This window comes from Engystomops pustulosus, chromosome 1 (assembly GCF_040894005.1).
Source record: "Engystomops pustulosus chromosome 1, aEngPut4.maternal, whole genome shotgun sequence".
NCBI lineage: Eukaryota > Metazoa > Chordata > Amphibia > Anura > Leptodactylidae > Engystomops > Engystomops pustulosus.
This window is the reverse complement of record NC_092411.1, coordinates 65,946,707-65,968,306: the sequence shown is the minus strand read 5'-3', so window position 1 is coordinate 65,968,306 and position 21,600 is coordinate 65,946,707. Positions and strand designations below refer to the sequence as shown.

General features: G+C 37.5%; 1 protein-coding gene across 1 annotated transcript in view; it reads left to right on the top strand.

Annotated features, from left to right (window-relative positions):
- WSCD2 (WSC domain containing 2) overlaps positions 1–21,600 on the top strand; it is a 212,850-nt gene that overhangs the window by 139,259 nt on the left and 51,991 nt on the right. The window contains exons 5-7 of the mRNA XM_072142674.1: positions 5,732–5,853; positions 18,768–18,942; positions 21,264–21,428. Coding sequence (XP_071998775.1) covers positions 5,732–5,853; positions 18,768–18,942; positions 21,264–21,428 — 462 coding nt within the window. The remainder of the gene's footprint in view (positions 1–5,731; positions 5,854–18,767; positions 18,943–21,263; positions 21,429–21,600) is intronic.

The window sequence follows — 21,600 nt, the reverse complement described above, 5'->3', positions numbered from 1 at the left end:
TAATATGAGACAAAAATATTTCATACAAAGGCGATTTTCTCTTGATTTATTATAATTTGTAAGGAAAGTGCTCAGATCAGGAGAAAAGCAGAAGATAAGATTTACAGTAGTTAATATTCTGGTATTCTCATAAGTCCTATAATAACCAGCAAGTTGATATGTGTCTATAACATAAATAGTGTAACTCAGACCTTCCTTCACTAATTTATTACGTCATTATTATACATATATAGATTGAAGTATTATTAACATTTACAACGCATAAGAATATATTAGCAATCAAGAATCTTGAAAACTTTTGGACTGCCAAGGCAAAGGAGGGCAAAAAGAAAGCATACTTAACCTTCTCTGGCTTCTGTTTTTTCCGGTACTTCTGGTTTTCAGCAGTCCACCCAGTGAAGTTCTGGGGGCTCACAGAAAAAACTTCAGCCAATGAGTTGCTTACTGGGACCTGAGGTAAAGAAAGAAATTGATGCCCCCTCAGAGACAGAAGTAAATTGGAGGCCAATTATGATTGTCCCTAGAAACATGGACATGATTCTAGTGCCAACTTCCACTGCCAAAAACCAGAAGTACCACAGAGTATGTGGAACAAGGAGCTATAGCAGAGTAAGTGTGCTTTCTTTTGTTCTACACACCTACTCAGCCCCTAGGGTTTTTGCAAGTTTGCAAGAATGGCATCAGTCTTACAATATGATATCCTAATTTCAAACATTTTCAAACCCATTACCCCTTATGAAGCTGTGTGAATGGGGAAAGCATGTTGGGGGGCTTCTGGCAATAAGTTTTAACTAGCAGGATCCACCGACCATGTGTATGACTTTAGACTAGAATCGTGGGCAGACTAGGAGGGGATGGGGTATGGGTGTGTTGCAGTAGGAGTGCAAAACTAAAATTCATCAATCTAACAATTTGTGTGTGTGACTCCAGAAAGGTGTGATGTCAAGGCTGACAATCTGATAGCCTGACCTGCTGACGACTATGTCTTTGACTGCATCTTTTACACCTCTGCTGACACCACAAGTCGGCATAGGTGTTGATGCATGCTATATCAAACCACTGTAGCTACCTACTGTCCCTGTGGGTCGACACTTCAATTCAAGATGTGTTTTCCAGGCTACCTTACCTGTGCATGTCATCTAGACCATTGTACCTGGCCCTGAGCAGGATTGTTTATGCATTTATTAATTGACATATAACACCTACAACCTCCTGGATCATTTGAATGAGAGTAAACCCTGTTACTTTAGGGATAGGATGCGACCAGTTCTAGCTGAATCATTATACTCCATTGGTGGCTTTCCTGTGTTTTTAGGTCTCGACATTATCCTTTTTTGTTTGTCACTCTATTAATATATTACTAATACAAATAAAATTTTATTCTCCTGGCTATGGTGCCTTTGGGTTGATTGATGCCCCCTTTTGGATTTTCTTTAATAACCTGCATAGGAGAGATCTCTCTCCACTCTTCTTTGGTAAACATTATTAGTATCTTTGAATTATAAGAAAAAAATCTGTGGCATGGATAAACGTGACAGATGACAAAAGAAAAATTTAGCTGCAAAAGTTCATGTATTGTGTTTGATTTGCTCAGTTATCACTAGGTGCAGTCAGTAGAAATTCTTTAACATGCCCAAACTAGGCCACAGAAAATGACAGATATTGATCAGTCATTTATTTTTTCAACTTCTCGTACATAATTGTCATCCACAGCTACAACCATAAGTGACAATGATGAATCTTTAAGGAAACACCCACTTGCACATGACTATATATGACTATTATATAAAATACTGAAAAATTTTATTATTATTATTATTATAATTTTTTAAATTCTAGAATTAATTGACAACTTGATGTTACTATTCCACTTGTTGAAGAGGTATGTCTGTTAAGGAGATCGCACTGGTTTCGGACGCCATCTTGACTACTGTCCGCCATCTTAGATACAGCGGCCATGTTCCCTGACCATTGTCAAGTTAATGTCATGATTCAAACTTCATTTTATATAACCAGTTTGCTCGCCTGTCAGCTAATACCCTTTGACATTTAATGAGAAGCCAGTCTGTCCTTGATGCTACATTATATTATGATTCTGGAGTCCGCTTATCTTCTTCTTCTCAGCAAATTAGTATAAACAATATCTATGTACAAGGTCTCTGAGAACTGAGCACAATTAATTGTTTTTTTTCCCCCAGAATGTGCTGATGTCCAATAACTTTACAGTATACTTTGCACGCCTACTCTTCTGTCTGTGATATTATGCATTTGACATATTAAACGGGAGAAGATCTTTACATACACTAAGAGATTGATGTGTCTTAGTTTTGTGTTGAAGCTCCTGGTACCAGGACAACCATGAAATGGTTATTCAGGACTCACCTTACAAAAGTCAAGAGGACTGTTGGGACCCTGCATAAAAATCCCTATCAGCTAAATACAAACCTGATCAGGGCGGGTCCCAGCTGCACGTGCACAAATTGAGCTCTATAACCATCTATTTTTGGGATGGACTATTCCCTATTCTACAGATTATACTCATTTTCCATAGGTCATGCTCCCTTAGTTGGACAAGTCTAGGTCTAAAAGCCTTGATAAATGTGACACTAGCCAGTTTTTTGGTGCAAATTACACCAGAAGTCTGGTGCAAGTAGATCAATACATTTACCCCATAGAATTTTTTTTTAAATAATGGGAAATCCAAGTATTTATGAAAGCAGACATGGTCAGTAGATTTCATTGACTGCCCTCTTTAAGCCCATCCTGGTGAACAATGTACTATTACGGCACAACATCAGTAAGCGGGTAGCGAGAGGGCTCATGGGCAGAGCCTCCTCTATACAGGGATCAGCAAACATCCACCAGGAACACCGAGACCAATTTCCAGTATTAGCCATTTAACCCTTTCGGGACCTGGCCCTTTTTTGTTTTTTCATTTTCATTTTTTACTCCCCATGATCAAAAATCCATAACTTTTTTATTTTTCCATGTACAGAGCTGTGTGATGGCTTATTTTCTGCGTAACAAATTGCACTTCATAGAGATGGTATTGAATATTCCATGCTGTGTACTAGGAAGCAGGAAAAAAATTCCAAATGCAGTGAAATTGGTAAAAAAACACATTTGTGCCGTATTCTTGTGGGCTTGGATCTTACGGATTTCACTGTGTGCTCCAAATGACATGTCTACTTTATTCTTTGGGTCTGTGCGATTACGGGGATACCAAATTTGTATAGGTTTTATAATGTTTTCATACATTTAAAAAAAATTAAAACCTCCTGTACAAAATTTTTTTGGGGGATTTTGCCATCTTCTGGCGCTAATAACTTTTTTATACTTTGGTGTACTGAGCTGTGGGTGGTGTCGTTTTTTGCGGATTTTGATGACGTTTACAATGTTATTAATTTTAGGACTGTTTGACCTTGTGATCACTTTTTATAGAATTTTTACATTTTTTTAAATGACAAAAAAAGTGCCATTTTCAACTTTGGGCGCGATTTTCCGTTACGGGATTAAATGCAGTGAAAAAACGTTATCATATTTTGATATATCGGGCATTTTCGGACGCGGCAATACCTAATGTGTTTATGATTATTACTGTTTATTTATATTTATATCAGTTCTAGGGAAAGGGGGGTGATTTGAGTTTTTAGGGTTTTTTATTATAATTTTTTTTTTTTTAACTTTTTTTTATTTTTATTTTTAGTACTTTTCAGACTCCCTAGGGTACTTTAACCCTAGGGTGTCTGCACGATCCTATCATATACTGCCATACTACAGTATGGCAGTATATGTGTATTTTACTACTCATACATTACAATGTGCTGATAGCACATTGTAATGCATGGGTTAATCCGAAGTAGCCTCGGGTCTTCGGAGAGCGGCGATCCTCGAAAAGATGGCGGCGCCCAATGCTGCCGGCGGCGATCGAGGTGTTACCGGTAAGCCTTTGCTGCATTATGCAGCAAAGACTTACCGGCTATGGAGAGGGCTCAGCGCGTGAGCCCTCTCCATGCACCCACGGCCGACCCATGACATGCTATTACGTCACGGGTCATGAATGGGTTAAATGTCTCTTTCAAAGCTCCGGCATTTGTGCCACCATCTTGGATTCGATTGTTGCCAAACCCCTCCCCCCTTCCCAGGAAATCATCAGGGGCTAGCTATTAGTTGCTATGACTGAAGGAAGTCTATGCTGTGTTTACTGGACGCCGGCAGTTTGAGATATATGTAGTGTATGGTAGAAGTGATCAGACCCCCAAGTGTTAAAAGATCCTTCAGAGTCGAAAAGTAAATAAACGTTAAAACAAATAAAAAATAAAAGATAAAAACCTTAAAGATTAAATTACCCTATGTTCCCTAAACAAAAACAAAAAAATTAAGGGGTTGAATATATTAGAAAAAACTGTGTAAAAGAATATTAAATATATAAATGTGTTAAAACTGTACTAGATTGCTAGGGATAGAATCCCCCAAAATATTGATCTTTAGGATATGTGAAGAAAACTTCTCCCTCTAGATCTTGACAGGTTGCAACTGTTATAGGGTTGTTCTTCTATAGGGATGAACACTGCAAGACTATTTATGATATTCAATATATATAACCATGTATGCATGAAAATATTTATAACTCCTTTACAACTTAGTAATACTTATTTGCATATTCTTTTTCCACAATTATAATTGGAGCATGCATAGTCAATATCTCTATACACCTGAAAATGTGATCTTCTAACAGAAAAACACATTTGGTATAAATGTTCCTCAACAATTTTTCCTCAATTTTTTTTTTAATGATGTGCCCAGAGTTATAAGCAACACATTACAAGGAACAAAACCGTGTCTTTCTAAAGTTGAGAAAATAACATATCCAACCTACAATAACCAATGTAGTTTTTATTTTCTTGGTACATTGTCTTCTGATGTCAACTTTGATAACAATATCTCTGTTATAGTTACATTAAAAGAGAAAGAGATAAGTTTGTGACATTTTGCACCTCTGTACAATAAAACTGCAAAGTTAGACCATACATGTAAACTGACAAAAATTAAAGTATGATGCTGGATGACAATATAATCACAATTTAAAGGGAACCTATCAGGTTGATTTGTGACTGTAAACCAACTACAGATAATTCATATTACCTGGCTCCCTGCAAGCAGCATGTGGTGAGTCCCAGTGGATGGGATACACCTCCTATTAGTTGGCTTAGTTTCACACTAGAAAGTGCACATACATCCATGAGCTTGCAAGACATCCTAGCTCTATAGATCAAACATTATTCATCAATAAAAGAAAACTACCATCTGAAAAATACTTTTTTCAGTAGTTCGATGCCCATGTGTGCATCAACCCTGAACATATTTTATAATTTTTTTATCCAGCTGCCGATAGTGTAATATACTTTATTGAGTCTTTATGTAAATTACCTTCAGAGGCTAGTTGGGTCATGGAGTACCCCCTGTGAACTCCGGGCCTACTCCACACCTTGAGTAGCCTCTGCAATGCTGCCCCTTGCATGTCCATGACATATTGAAAAACTAGCTTCCAGGTGGTAGATTTCCTTTTAAATGAATTGTTATCAATACACTATCCTAGCCTTCTGATCAGTGTAATACGTGTTATTTCTCAGCTGCATGTATTTTAATTATGAACGAATTATTTAAAAATGTTGATATTAATGTTCATTCTTTGTAATATTTTTTGTCTCTCTTGGATTGTTGATTACAGATGGCAGTGCCATATTTCGTGGATGTTTCCGGCGGCCAGATAATATTTCTTTGGCTCTTCCAGTGAGAAACATTATGTTAAATATGTCTGTGGATAAATGTGTTGATTTCTGCACAGAAAAGGTTAGTCCATTTTTACTTTACTTTACATTACAATACACTAACTTATTTAGATTCCTCAGCAGTCTGTGATTATTTTTTGCTTTTTTCGCGCTAAAAACATAATACAACTTTATAAACAATTAAAAGTTTCATTTTATAGGGTTATTTTAGGTTTGGTATTCTAATGATGCAAATAAATCATGTTTTTGATGGTAAATAGCACACAATTTACATTGATTTACAGTGCCAAAATGTGTGTGCTTTATCTTTCTCAAAAGGAAAATGAAGTCAATAAACTGGAACCCAAGCAGGTGCAACTGAAAATATTGATATTGATAAATTCACTAACACTCCAAAATCTTGAATCCATCTTGATAGAGCAAGATAAACAGCATCTTACAAAGGGAACATTGGTAGAAAAATGTAACTTTGCCCTAAGAACTTGCTGCGGCATAAGGCCTTTTTACCAAAAAACTGAAGTTAAGCTTTCTACATATGTCTTGCATAGAGGTTAATGGGGAAGAGGGGATTGAATAGGAGCTGAGTGAGAGGAGAACTTTAAAGAGATCTTGTCACCAGATTTTTCACAAATACAGCTAGTGGCAGGTTCCCTTAGAGCCCTATTAACTAACTGACCCAAGTCTTTTAGCTACAAATTGTTTCCCTTAGATCCCCATAAAAGCAGAGTTATAAACTTGCCTGGTATCCAGGGATTCAAGAGTTAGTCGGGAGGGGGGGGGGAACTAGGTAAGTATTAATGTTTTTTATTTGTATAGCTGGCACCTAGGCACTTTCTAATGGGTGATTCGGGACACTAAACCATAAGGACCTGTGGCCACTTTAATGATATTTTCTATGTTCCCCATATGCTTAAAGGGAACCTACCACCACGATTCTATAAAGGTAGAACGGGTGGTAGGTGGATGAATGTCCCGGCTATCTTTTAGAAAATTTTGTAGCGCTGATATGTAAATTTAGTTAAGTGGCTACTGGGGCATGGAGTAGCCGGACATGAGGCTACACGTCGTGGCTACTCCACGCCCCAATAGCCTATTTTCTCCTCTTACCATTTCATCTTCGGCACGCTGCTCCTCGTAGCTGCGTGCCCTCGTCCGTGTACCCAGTGTTCTGCGCATGCGCAGAATGCAGGCCTGCGGCTGCGCGGCCATAGCTCCGAGGCCGGAGCTTCTACGCATGCACAGAACGCCGGGTACTCGGACAAGGTAGAATTGTGGTGGTAGGTTCTCTTTAACTGAAATGATTTCTCCTCAGTAAGGCAATGCCCAACATTATTTTGAATGAGAGACACATCTATTTATGTGAATCTTTTCTTTTTGCTATCATAGATAACAGCTAGTCTCTACTCACAAGGACAATTGATAACAATAGAATAGAACACAGTCCATACAATGAATATTATGACTCATGTGTAATATTAAGTTAAATTTTGTTGAAAGCTGAAATAGCAGAACATTTGCCACCACACATATGACCTATGTCTATTATGAGTTCCTAAATCTCATTTATATAGTTGTCAATGTTGTTGACAACTCATTGTTCTGCATCTTTGTTTGCAATATTTCAGTAATTTACAGTCAGTTCAGTGAAAGAAATCTATGAATATTAAAGATGAAACTTGTTGCAATGGCACAATTATATATTTTTATGGAAATATAACAACCAGCCAGTTCAGTATTGGTCCCACCAAGTATTCATTGATATGGAAACGAAAGAAATTGTATGAAAAATTAATTTGGCTAAATTAAATATATAAATAGCTAAATATAGTTAGAATGTTTACTCTTCATCAGGATTAAGATTTGAAAAGAAAATGTTACTTTATTTTCCATTGATCTCTATTTACTTTACATTTCTTCTGTTCACTTAGAGAGCAAAGATCATAGATGGTCAGTCATATTATCACTCCAGCCCATTAATTTACAATGAAAGAGCTGTTCAATGGTAGTTTATTGACTGTTGATATACTGGGTATGGATAGTAATTGAGATGCATCATTATGGATTTTCCATCAGATAATCTTGATGGAACAGTGTACTCAAAGAGTGCACAGAAACTCAATAAAGCTCTTCAGCAATATTCACATGTCCACTCTTAGGCCAGGATTACTTCAATCATGTACAAAAAGTTACCTGGAAATATCATTGAACTGGGAAAAATTAATGGTTGTATTGACAGAAGAGTAGTGCGTCGCAACATGTTTCGTAATTGAGTTTTATTAATCAAATGTCTGCTTGGTGGTCAGGTGGTAAAAACAGAAGCAGACATTTACATTTGAAGTCGGCAAGACAAGGAGTAATTGATTGTGCTTAGCTAAGTGTAAGGATTGCTGACAGCGGAAAGCTCCTCCAGCCACGTATTCTGTCTAAACTCTAGAGTTGATTTTTATTAAATTAAACATTAATGTTTTATTTTTTTCACTGTAGACTTATATCGCTTCTTCACACAAACAAGGCCAAAAGAAGTTAAAAAACCTAACTTTTTCTACCATTTTTGACTTCCGATCAGCATCAATCTGGCATCTGTTTTTCATGGATCCTCATAAACTAAAGTCTATGAGTAATTCATGAAATACAGTTCTGATTAGCACAAGCTCTATTTTCCACAGTCCATGGCAATAAGGGCACTGGACATTGATCCATTAAAAGGGATGGCATTTAGTATAAGTGTGTGTTGTCCATCCGAAAACTTAAACTTAACTTAAAGCACACTTGCAATGTAGGTGTAATGGGTTTTTGCAACCTGTCTTTAGTGAAAATGATGTCCCTGGTAATAGGTTCCCCTTAACACATTACAGGCAGTCCCCGGGTTACGTACAAGATAGGGTCCGGAGGTTTGTTCTTAAGTTGAATTTGTATGTAAGTCGAAACTCTATATTTTATAATTGTAGATCCAGACAAAACAAAATTTTGGCCCCAGTGACAATTGTGGGACCAAGGATTATCAATAAAGCTTCATTACAAACACATTACAGCTGATTATTGCAACCTGGGACTATAGTAAAGCATCCAGAGACTTCACCAGAGGTCAGAGGGGTCTGTCTGTAACTATGGGTTGTCTGTAAGTCGGGTGTCCTTTAAGTAGGGGACCGCCTGTACTTTAAATCGTTTTATGATTATAACTTAATTATTCAGAGCAAGCAAAATATTTTTTATGGAAAGGTTATGTTTTCGTAAACAAGGTTTTCTTTATTTTTGCATTTTAACAAACTTTTAAGTCTCACTGGGGCACTGCAAGCTAATATAAAATAATTTGGAATACAGGCAGTACCCTAAATGAGAACACCCGACTTACAGACGACCCCTAGTTGCAAATGGACCTGTGGATGTTGGTAATTTACTGTACTTTAGTCCCAGGCTACAATGATCAGCTGTAACAGTTGTCAAATGTGTCTGAAATAAAGCTTTATTGTTAATCTTGGTTCTTATGACAAACCAACATTTTTAAAATCCAATTTTGTCTCAGGTTAGAATTACAAAATATACAAGCCTACAAAACCTATTTTCTACGTAACCCAGTGACCATCTGTATTTCATATTTTACATAATTATTTCCGATTGTAACATGCCTGTGTATTAGAGACATACCATTATATGGAAGCCTTGTCAATCTTTGTCACAGTATGACAGCCATGTTAACTCATTTACCCATACACATTTCTAGGTGTTAAATATATACAGCACTGTATGAGAGCTCTTGTTAAAAGCCTTAAATGTATCTGCTTCTTTTAACTAGGTCATTCCCACAAGAGCTCAGTGACTGTCATACTGTATCTGATGTTGTCAAATCTGGGACATCTGCAAAACTACCTAATTTTATCATCTGTATTTTATCCACAGCATCTACAGTAACTCAAGTAAAATTATTTTAGGTTGTCAATTAATGACACAATTTTCAACAAACTTTCCATAAATAAGTAGTTCATGAGGAAAAACACTATTTTTTCAGCAGTTGAGCCCGTTCCCTTCACACTTGATCTTGGTTTTTCAGTTCTTCATAAGCTGGTGTGTAGAGACTATATGTCCTTAGACAGCTTCTGCTCACTCCTCCCTTATAGACTAATATATATTATGATACCTCTATGTGCTTCCACCCAACTTGCTAGCAAGAGAGAATTCAGCAGAGATTTGGTAGAGAAGTCAGTTTACCATGGGATTGTAATCCCATGGGTCTTACAGAAAAAGCAAAAAGAGTCCTTTTCATTCCAGTAGAAACTTGCTAAAATAAAGCATGCTGCAAAGTTTTGATTATTGAAGATCAGGTACAGATAAAGGGGTTATCTCTAGCTTTATTGTTACTATTTAAAACCTTTGGAAAAAAGGTCAATCAAGATACTCCTATGGACAATGAGTGGAGTGTCAGGACACATGTTTGACCTGCTGCTACATCAATCATGTTCTAACACTTTGTATGGGGTCCCAGTGGTTGGTCCCGACTGGTATTATTGAGATTTGGAGATAACAATTAAACTTGAGCTATTATTAGCAAAATTATATTAATTCAACTTCTTTACTATAGTTAAACCAAACCTGTCGGTAGAAATTGACATGAAAGTTCAACTTTTTGAAGTGAAATTCAAAATGGTTTCATAAAGTCATCCATTGTAATTGATGGTTTGGAATGTAGGGACATCATAACCAGATCTTCTGAAGTCTGATGGATGATGTCAATCACAGCAGAGGGGGCATTATGAGGTAAGGAGAGCTTGACTTTAGCACTAAAATCTCCACCTTTATATAGACAATTTGCATCTCAATTCAAAGTTAATTTTCTGGTTGATGCCACCAGACAGGAAGATGAAGCGAACGTGATCTGGAAGGAGTTAAAGGGGTATTCCAGGAATAGGGATAATTCATATACAAATGGGTCCTTAAATTAAAATCTAATATGTTATAAGTTGTTATTAAAAAATTAGAAAAATGCTGTTGACATACACTGTAATGAAGAATTAAAATACTACTGGTCCTTTAATCAGTCTGTTGATTTTCTCTGCACGGAGCAGACACGGGACAGAAGATGGCTGCTGGTCACATGTTCACATCACATGTCCTGCACCTACCTGGGCAAGTCATGTGATCATCACTATGTTTGGCTATTTGTAGTGCAGAAATAGAATAAGAGACAAACAAAAAGGCAAAAGAGGCCCTATTTCTCCTTAAGTGTAGACCCTTCTTTAAAATCTCATACAAGCTTTTGAATGGTAGAAGTTACTTCTTCTCATGACTTTGATAATAGATATGGGTGATTCTAGAACCACAGGGCAGAAATAGAATAATAAAAAGTGTGTGAACATACACATACAGCATATATTTCTTTTATTTCTTTTATTTAGATTTTAGTGTTTTATCGTGATTGCTGACATCTATTTGAAATTTGGTGCAGTTTTCTAAATTGAAAAGATAAAAAAGGAATATGCAGCTTTACAGCCTCTTTAAAATGTGACATTTATGCAATGCATCAAATCCTGCACTGTGTTCCCTTCATCGTCTCATGTTAAATATTTCAGGTCATTTAAACCTGAATGTCTCACATATTTTCTTTGATTTCTGGACTATGTTGGAATTACATCAAAATGCAATTGTTTTTATTGTGTGTGTTAATTGTGAAGGAAATGGTTACTTTTCCAATGATACAGATTGCAAGATTGATTTAAAAATTCATAAATTATCTAGGCAAAGCCAGTCCTGTACACTACCGAGTATTTGCTATGATCTATTGAATTCAATGATCACAGGTTTTTTTCTTTGCAACATTGGAAAAGTTTCCAAATGAACTAAGGAATAAAAGGTTATTTCTAATGTAGATTTCAACTGCTAGAACCTCCTAAGGCTTCACTTTTAAATATAAATAAATCAGAGCAGCAGAGATTAACCCCTTAAGCCATTTTGTAGCTTAAGGCTCAGCCCCATTTTTTGGATTCTGACTTGCGTCGCTTTATATGGTTATAACTTTTGAATACTGTTACTTATTAAAGCGATTCTGAGATAGTTTTTTCCCCACATGTTGTACTTCATTTTAGTGGTAAATTTTGGCTGATAAGTTTTGAGTTTATTTACAAAAAAGAAGAAATGATGATTTTTTTGAAAAATGTGCCATTTTCAAATTTTGAAATCATTTAAATCAGGCAGATAGATTTACCACCTAAATAAGTTGCTGAATAACATATCCCATATGTCTACTTTATATTTTCATGATTTTTTAAATGTCTGGATAATTTATTTTCATGTCAAGCGGCTTATAAATTGAATATCAATTTTCCGTATTGACTATTTTGGGGATAAATACTGTTTTTGATGACATTTTAAATATATAACATCAAAAACCCGATACATAATCAACCCATTTTCAGATCTGCACCCCTCAAACTATCAGAAACAGCTTTTATGAAGATTGTTTACCCCTTGAGATCTTCATAGTAATCAAATCAAAATGGAGGTGAAATTTAGAATGGTCAAATTTATACCTTTACACATTTATCCCTAAAATGTACAAAAGATTAAAAGAGAAAACCCATCTTTCAATTTGTTGTGCAATTTCTCCCGAGTACAGAGGCCCCCCACATAAGGCCATTACTTGTTGTATGGGCGCACAGCGATGCTCAGAAGGGCAGTGCAGAGGCCAGGATTTTAGTTTCCTCATTGGCCCACTTTGTAGGCTATAAAATTTTAGTTTTTTTCGTTACTGGGGCCATATGAAGGCATTTGTTTTGCGGGATGAAATGCTTTTTCTAGTCTTACCATTTTTGGCTAGGTATCCCCTATTGTTGAAAAGTTATTAACTTTTTTTAAGGTCAGGAGTAGAAAAGCATCAATTCTGTACTGGATTTTTTACTTTTTTTGTTCACCGTATAGCCTAATAATCATTTTATCTTTATTCTATGGGTCAATGCGATAGACTTTTTAAGAGTGATAATTTTTGGTGGGTTTTTACCCAGTCCTGCGCGTTCCCCCATCCAGAGTGTCCGACGAGAATGCACTGTGCCTCAATTCACTTAGATTGTGCGCCAGATGTCCTGCATGTGTCGCTTCCCCATTCAGGTCTGCCGGAGTTCACCTTCTTCTTCCTGGTGCATGTAAGTGCTTGGGCATACAACGTCAAAGTTAAATCCCGCCCCACCCCATTTCTGACGCATAAAAGCTGTCTCCGATGTGCCAAAATCCAATTGTGTGCGACACAATCCCCTTCTAAATGCCTGTCCCAGCAGCGCGATCCCCCAAAATGTCGGAAAAACAATGGAAATGCGGTGGTGGGACCCATAGTAAATAAGCCCCTGTGTCATTTTCAATGGAGACATTTTTAAGCTGGTATAACCTCCTACACTATCATAAACATTTCATATATTGTGAGCATAAAGTATGTGCTGAGGAACACAGAGGGAGATTCATCAATAGACAGGAGTCTTGTGCCACTTTCAGAGTCTCTCAATAGCTATTTTGTATGTCTGATACATCAAAGTGGCTTAGACAGTTTGATGAATCTGACATATGAAGTGTTAAGTTCTGCAGTTTATTTACTACTTTTTTTTAATGAAAAGTCCCCTAAAAGTTGTAAATTACTGTGCAACTACTAAAAGCAGGATGGAAATAAGGGACACAAACACAATTTTCTTTAATAGAGTACAGGCAGTCCCCTATTTAAGGACACCTGACTTACAGACGACCCCTAGTTACAGACAGACCCCTCTGCCCACTGTGACCTCTGGTGATGCTTTCCTTTAGTCCAAGTCTGCAATGATCAGCTGCAACTAAGCTTTGATAATCCTTGGTCCCATTACAGCAAAAAATTTAGAAAACCAATTGTCACTGGGACAAAAAAAAATTTGTCTGGATCTACAATTATAAAATACACAGCTTCGACTTACTTACAAATTCAACTTAAGTACAAACACAAGGAAACCTATCATGTACGTAACTCGGGTACTGCCTGTTTATTACAAAGTTTACTTTTATCTTCTCCGCTATTGATTTATGCAGTTTTGGTAAAAAGTGAATTGCAATTTAGTCTAGTCTAGTTTTTCAATTGTTGGATAAGTTTATATATCACAAACATCACAACCATTAGGGTTTAAACATAGGATTATTGATATAGTAGTAGATCGTCAAACAGTGGTGGAATTCTGCAATTAGAATCCAATAATCATTTTGAAATCTCTGCAAATTTAATGTAAATTCTGACAGTTTATTTTTATAATTATGTGATTGTTGATGTGTCTCCTTATATCACACATTCTGGTCGGAGAGCTCTAATACACTTGAGTGCATGAGCCTTATTAGTGTGCTATAACAGGGAGGCCAGCGTGTTATTGTCTTAGCTACAGCAAGTATGTAATCCCCTTGTGGAAGGATGTGACAAGAATGAATTACCTGTAGCATAATATCTCAGTAATATATCAAGAACAGTGCATTATAAATAGACATAAAGCAATAAGACACTATGAGAATAAAATAAGCAAGATTATATTATACAATATTTTATGTAGGTTATTGCAGACATATGGATTAAATCCCCAATTTCTCTAGAGATGGTTCCTTGTAAATAAAATCTGTGATCTTAGCGCCATTTGATGAGCTCCGCTGTGCATGGTGATAAATTGTCTGTCAGCTGTAAAAACTCATCCTCCTAATTCTGAACTTCCACATCAAGATAAGATTGTGGAAGATTCTGTCTAGTAATCGCTCTATAGATGAGAAAAGTTAAAAGTTCAGCATCAAAGGGGACATTTTCATTGAAGTCTTTTTTGCTTTTTTTTAAGTGGTTAATGTGCAGAAATAGACTGGTGTTATAATGAGCCACCTTACTATTAATATGAACACTTGCATTTAGATAACTGTTTGATCTGCTGATGACCTGGTAAGCGCTGGAAACTTGAATTAAAGATTTTGCAAGTTTTCGTGAAAATTATTAGAGCATTTGGTAATTATTTTTCATCTTCGCAATGCGATGCATAATTAGATCAGGTCTACAGAAACATTTGATAATTTCATTTTTTTTCTTATATCGTGAATTAGATATTATCAAAATAAGAGCAGAATATGCATAATCATATCATAGTTCAATGGAGCACATATCTGAAGGGGGAAAAAACAAGTCTATAACATAATTGGAAAACAGTACAATATCCAGAACTTACAAATGATTCATATGAGAGAATCAAGTGGGATCTAAGGAATTTAGATTTTATAGTCAGGATGCACAAAAATATTAGAAAATAGAAGATTTCCAAACAGCTATCACCAGAATTATATACTTGGCATCCAGGTATATAACTAAGAAGCTATCTTTTATTTCTGAACAAGCCAAAGCTTAAAACGTTGATGGCAATACATTTCCCCAATTTTTGATCCTTTAAGCTCTCCTGTGATATTTTATTAGATTTTTTAGGAGTGCCTTAAAGGTTTATGTATGTTATCTTGCGTATTGTCTCATGTTGGTACTCATATTGTCCTATGTCATTTCTCATATGGTTTTATATATATATATATATATATATATGTATATATATATATATATATATATATATATATATATATAGGCACATGCAACATCCTTGACTATCCTTGATATGTACTATAGGATATTTTGCAGCATTAATACTTTTTTTATATTTTTAATTTTCCACCTTCTATAAGCAATTGGTTATAATAAACTGACATTCATGTAAAAGGTAGTGCTCAGATGTTTATATATTTATTGTAGGGTACACAAAAAGCCGCTAAGGTGTATTTTAAAGAGGTTGACAACTTGTAGAAAACTTAAGTATAAGGTTGTAATAGGGTCACCCATATTATACTTACCCTAAAAAAGTTTCCTAATTGAACCCACGGAGATGCAGGTCACATGACCCACTGGCAGCAAGACTCAGGACTTCCTGTGATGTCCCATGTCCTGCTGGCTTGCTACAGATGAAGATGGCCATACACTTGTTACTGTATGCACACCCCCCTATATTATACCAACTACCATATCAATGGTTAGATGGACATACAAATGTCTTTGGCACACCCCTATAACCAGTGATATAGGATTAGTTATGATAAAGAGGGTATACATACAGTAATGTCTGTACAACCCAATTTATCCACCGGATACAGCTCCCGACAGTGGATGGGAAACTTTATCAATTATAAAATGTGTGACCCTATTAGGGTCTTAGACTTAAATGTTAAAGTTTTTTTTTAAATAAATGACCAATACATTTCAGAAGGCTGTGACAAAATTGTGTACAATTAGCATTATTTGTGGTATACACAATTTTGGGTTCAGAGCCACTTTTTCTTTTCATAAATCACACCCTTTTGCTGGACTAGTTGATAAATGTGGTGCGGACAGAATTCTGTCGGAAACTTCTTCCCCATTGCTAATTAAAAAAAGATATATATTTTTTTTAAGATCACATATTTTGAAATGAAAAGAGGCTTTGGAGTTGAGAAAATATTATTCTTTTTACATAGTTTTTTTATTAGACTTAATTTTTTAGCATATCTTTCCAATAGCCCACTGTTGGAATTATATGCTATACCAGGATATCCTAAAAAATGATATGCATTTCATCCTGGTTCTCCTTCCTACTTGTGAATTTTGCTCAGGTCTCTTATTACAGCACAATTAAGTTTATTCATCATTTTAACTTCAAATATAATTCCCTTTTGCCTGAAAACATCTCTTCAGTATTCTAGTAGCAAATTTTCCCACATGACGCATAGAAGAATTTTATTAACTGCTTATACTACAGGGAAAATTGTAGCATATTGATGATATAGTGGTTTCAACATATACCTGTGGGGCTGGTGTTTTGACTAATGGTGTGGTAATCTTGGCTAATACTGTATATAATTTTTCAGTATGTTTCAGTATAACAATAATGTTCCTAGAATTCTAGACCACAAATCTCTGCATGTGCATATGACTAGAGATGAGCGAGCACTAAAAAGCTCAAGTGCTCGTTACTCAAGTCGAACTTTTTCAGATGCTCGAGGGCTCGAGCATTTTTCAAGGGGACCAAGGCTCTGCACAGGAAAGCTTGGCCAAAAAAATGGAAACCTCAGAAAATTATGGAAACACCATGGAAATGGACAGGATACAGCAGGGGCAGTATGCATGGATGCTTCTGAGCCTGCCTAACTGCACCATTATGCCAAAATTATGGGCAACAGCATGGTGATGACAGAGTGACCGAGTGATGTGAGATAGCATCTAAAACACCCATTAATTGACCCTGACACTACAGGGGACGGCATGCAGAGGCAGCGGCAGCAGTGGCAGGCTAGAGAGTGGCATGGCGACATATCCCAAATGGACTCGGGCTTCAAACCAATTAAAAACCTTCCTTTTGGCGAGGATAACGTGTAGCACTGTACGTATCGGTATTTGGCCTGGATATGGCGGCAGAGAGGAACCAAAGGAGGTGAGCAAGAAGCGCTGAAATAATTTCCTTTGTGAACAAAAGGTTGACCGTATATTTAGTCGATAACACAGCATGGCGGTGACAGAGTGACCAAGATCCATAACGTATGGTGAAACACCCGAAAAATAAAACTGATAAGGGGACGATGTGTGGAGGCAGCTATGGAGATGATGTGTGGAGGCATGTGAGGGGGAGTTGCGCAATCAGTCATCCAGCTTTCATTATTTGGTAAAATGAGTGACCCATAAAAACGCCAGAAAATCACAGCTGGTAACAGACCCGAAAATGTAGCCTGACACAGCTAATTTGCTAAGGGGATGACATGTAGATGCAGCTATGGAGACAACTTCTGGAGGCAGCTATGGAGACGACATGTGGAGGTAGCAATGGAGACAACGTGTGGAGGTAGCAATGGAGACAACGTGTGGAGGCAGCTATAAAGACAACGTGTGGAGGCTGCTATGGAGACAATTAAATTTGGATAGTGCCTGTATGTGGCAGTCCAAAAAAGTTTTCAAAACAGAGGAGCGGGTAGGTGGCCCTGCAGAAAAATTGAATAGATAGAGTGCCTGTATGTGGCAGTCCAATAGACCTATAGATCGATCAGGACTTCCTCAACCTGGATTCTACTAAATTGCTAGTCCAAAGGCAAGGGGACACATTTACTAAGGTCTTTGTGCCAGTTTTCTGTCAGACTTTGCACATATGTGTCGCACATGACCCCTTTGTGTCGCCGCTGCACTATTCTTCACGCAACATAAAGTTAGTCACTGAAAGGGGTGGAATCAAAGGGAACCTTTCAGCATAAATTGACCTAATAAACCACTACTATTATGTAGTTAAGCATTGTTACATCTGTTACATGTTTATTTCATGGCTCAGTGTGGTGGCATCCTACTGAAAATGAATTTTAAAGAGAGTTGTAAACTGGTTGTATAAAGTCACCAAAGCAGTAAGTTTATTGCTGAAGTCAAGCTCTTCCTGCCTCCAAACACCCATAACGCTGTACTTGATGCCCTTATGTACAGGTTCATCACTAAATAACTCTCCTGAAGCTTAGTAAATGGGACATTCTTAGGTAGAGGAGAGCTTAACTTCAATTCTAAACGTTCTGCCTCGGTGACTTTATACAAATAATTTACATCTCACTTGTGGTCAAAGTGTGGATGAAGCCACCACACTGGACCATGGAAGAAAAATTATCTGAGAGGTGTTTAGAATCTTGACAACATGCAGTTAGTGGTGTATTATGTAAAATTTTCCTGACAGGTTTCCTTTAATAGTATTTATTTATAGAACACAAATAATAATACTAATCTGCACCAAATAAAAGTAACTACAAAAGCTGTAATCTATGTATATATATATACAGGCAGTCTGTGTCTTCCAAAGTATTTAAATGATTCAGTTTGAAGAGAATATGTGAAGGATTGAGTCACATCAGTGGAAATATATGACATTCTGCGTTCCTCTTCCATTACACTAAGTTACTGTTCTCATTGACTTCCCACAGGAATATCCATTGGCAGTACTTGCAGGAACAGTCTGTCACTGTGCTTTCCCCACAACTTATTTTACACTTCACGAGCGGGAGGATGAGCAGCTGTGTGCTCAGAAATGTACTGGAGAGGAATTTGAGAGCTGTGGCACACCAGATTACTTCATAGTGTATCAAACACAAGTACAAGGTAGGATGGCAGAAACATTCCAGTAACTCTTTCTCAATATTATGCGTTATTACAGAACTAGGAGTACTTATGTCTTGTACTCCACATCTGCTGCTTTACATTTTCCCTATGCTTACAAGAAAATATTTAGGTCCTGTCTGTAATAATAGTAGGAAACTAACCCACAAAGATGTTAATTTTTGCTTTCACCTTAACATGTTATCATAAGGGTTGACTGGACCCTCACTGCAAAGTTTGTGAGGCCACAGACATTTAAATGGCTGTTTTAAACAGTTTTTTAAAATCCATTTTGATCAAACTCGTCCAAACCCGAATTCTAATGTGTCAACTTATCAATATAGTATATAAGTCGATCCGAGTATAAGCCGAGACCCCTAATTTTACCACCAATAACTGGGAAAACCTATTGACTCGACTATAAGCCGAGAGTGGGAAATGCATTGGTCACAGTCTCCCAGTATATATCCAGCCAGCCCCCTGTAGTATATAGCCAGTCAGCCCCCCAGTAGTATACAGCCAGCCTGCCCCCATGTTACTATACAGACAGCCCGCAGTAGTATATAGCCTGCCAGCGCCATGTAGTATATAGCCAGCCCCCTTTAGTATATAGACAGTCAGCCCCCTGTAGTATATAGCCAGCCAGCCCCCTGTAGTATATAGCCAGTCACCCCCATGTAGCATATAGCCAGTCAGCCCCCAGTAGTATACAGCCAGGCAGCCCCAAGTAGTATACAGCCAGCCAGCCCCCTGTAGTATATAGCCAGTCACCCCCATGTAGTATATAGCCAGTCAGCCCCCAGTAGTATACAGCCAGGCAGCCCCAAGTAGTATACAGCCTGCCAGCTGCCAAGTAGTATATAGCCTGCCAGTCCCAAGTAGTATATTTTTACCTCATCTTCTACCTCCAAGGTAGGCCTGTCAGGCTCCAGGGGTAGTTGACCCACTGGACCACCGGGGACAATGATGTAAGCCGACACCTTGGAGCGGAATATAAGTGGTACCCAGGTTTCACCAGAGCCTGCAGCAAAGCAGGTTGGACTTGCTGTGGTGTGCTACCACCAGGTAGCTCCACAGGTGCAACTTTGTCCACAGTGGCAAAGTACAGAGTCGCAGAGCAGAATCGTAGTCGGGGAGAGGCAGGAGGTCAGGAGGTGCAGTATGGGATCAGAGTCGGGGAAATAGCGGAAGGTCAGGCAGCAAAGGAGCGAAGTCGGGAACAGAACCGGGGTCACAACAGGAAATCTCAATACAGACAGAGAGCATACGGAACAAGCTTTCTCTAGGGCACAAGGCAGGAAGATCTGGCGGTGCATAAGGAAAGAGGTTGGCTATTTATTAGAGCACCCATAGAGCGCAGGAGCACCCATAACAAGGCCTTATGATTTATGACAAAAGTCCAGAGGTGGCACCGCAGTTCTGATGGCACCACAGGATGGGTCTGTGAGAAAAGGTTACTATTGGTAGATCAGAGGCTGGTTTGTTTGCCGTGAGCTATGGAGTTCTTGTAACATTGGCAAAGGGTTGATAAGGTGCCTGGGAATGTTCCAGTGATGCTACTTTTTATATATAACAATATGGTCTTCACATAAAAAAAAACATACATACAATACATCTTATGGATTTCTGGTCTTATAGATTTTCTGGCCAGTGGCATCTGTTACTCATGGATTCCATTACGTACATACATACGTGTATGCATTTATTCAGCTGGATACAGTAATAATGAATAGTGTTGTCTAGTACTGTTGGTTTTGCTGTACACTTACGTAAACTTGCACAGAAGATGCCAGCAGGGACTTTATTTTAATGGAATTAACACATTTAACATGTGCCAAAAAAGACTAAATGTAGGTGCAAAACATGATGTGAGCAGACCCTGAGATGTGTCTAACATTACTTACAGTCAAAGGGAGTGTTTTTGCTCATCATGTTGTGTACAGTAACTGAAAATAATAGTAACATGAATGCTATAGGAATAGTATAGGGTTGCTGTCATTATAACAAGCAATTTCCAACTATTTTGTAAATGGCATGCTGGGAAGATGAAGAACATCTACAGTGTGTAAGCCACCTTTAGTCTGCATTACATTTAATATCTACAAAATCATATAAATAGCACTTATTTCTGTAGTGATCATATCTACTTGGGTGTATGTCCTGATATAACTGAATGTGGATGTTACTTTACTTATCATATCTGTAAAGGGAAGTTTATCTTCTATAAAAAGTGATAAAATAACCGCTACATTGCCTATTTTTATGTTGTCTGTTAAAAAGCATCTCATTGAGTGAAATGCCTTTTCATCTCATCATGTTTTTAGATAACCGATGTATGGACAGGAGATTTCTACCAAATCGCACAAAACAACTTATTGCCTTGGCAAGTTTTCCCGGTGCAGGAAACACCTGGGCCCGACATCTGATAGAACTGGCTACCGGCTTCTATACTGGAAGTTATTACTTTGATGGATCATTGTATAATAAAGGTGGGTTGAAGCATAAAGTTTGCGTCTAAACAGATTGTAGGATTCTGATGGGAATTTCCCGCCTTTCCAGCTGTGTGCAAGAGCGGAGTAAAGGTCAGCATCTGTACATGGTAATGCTATCCAGACAATGAATAAAGCATCAGCCGACTGCTCACACAGACATTATATGTAC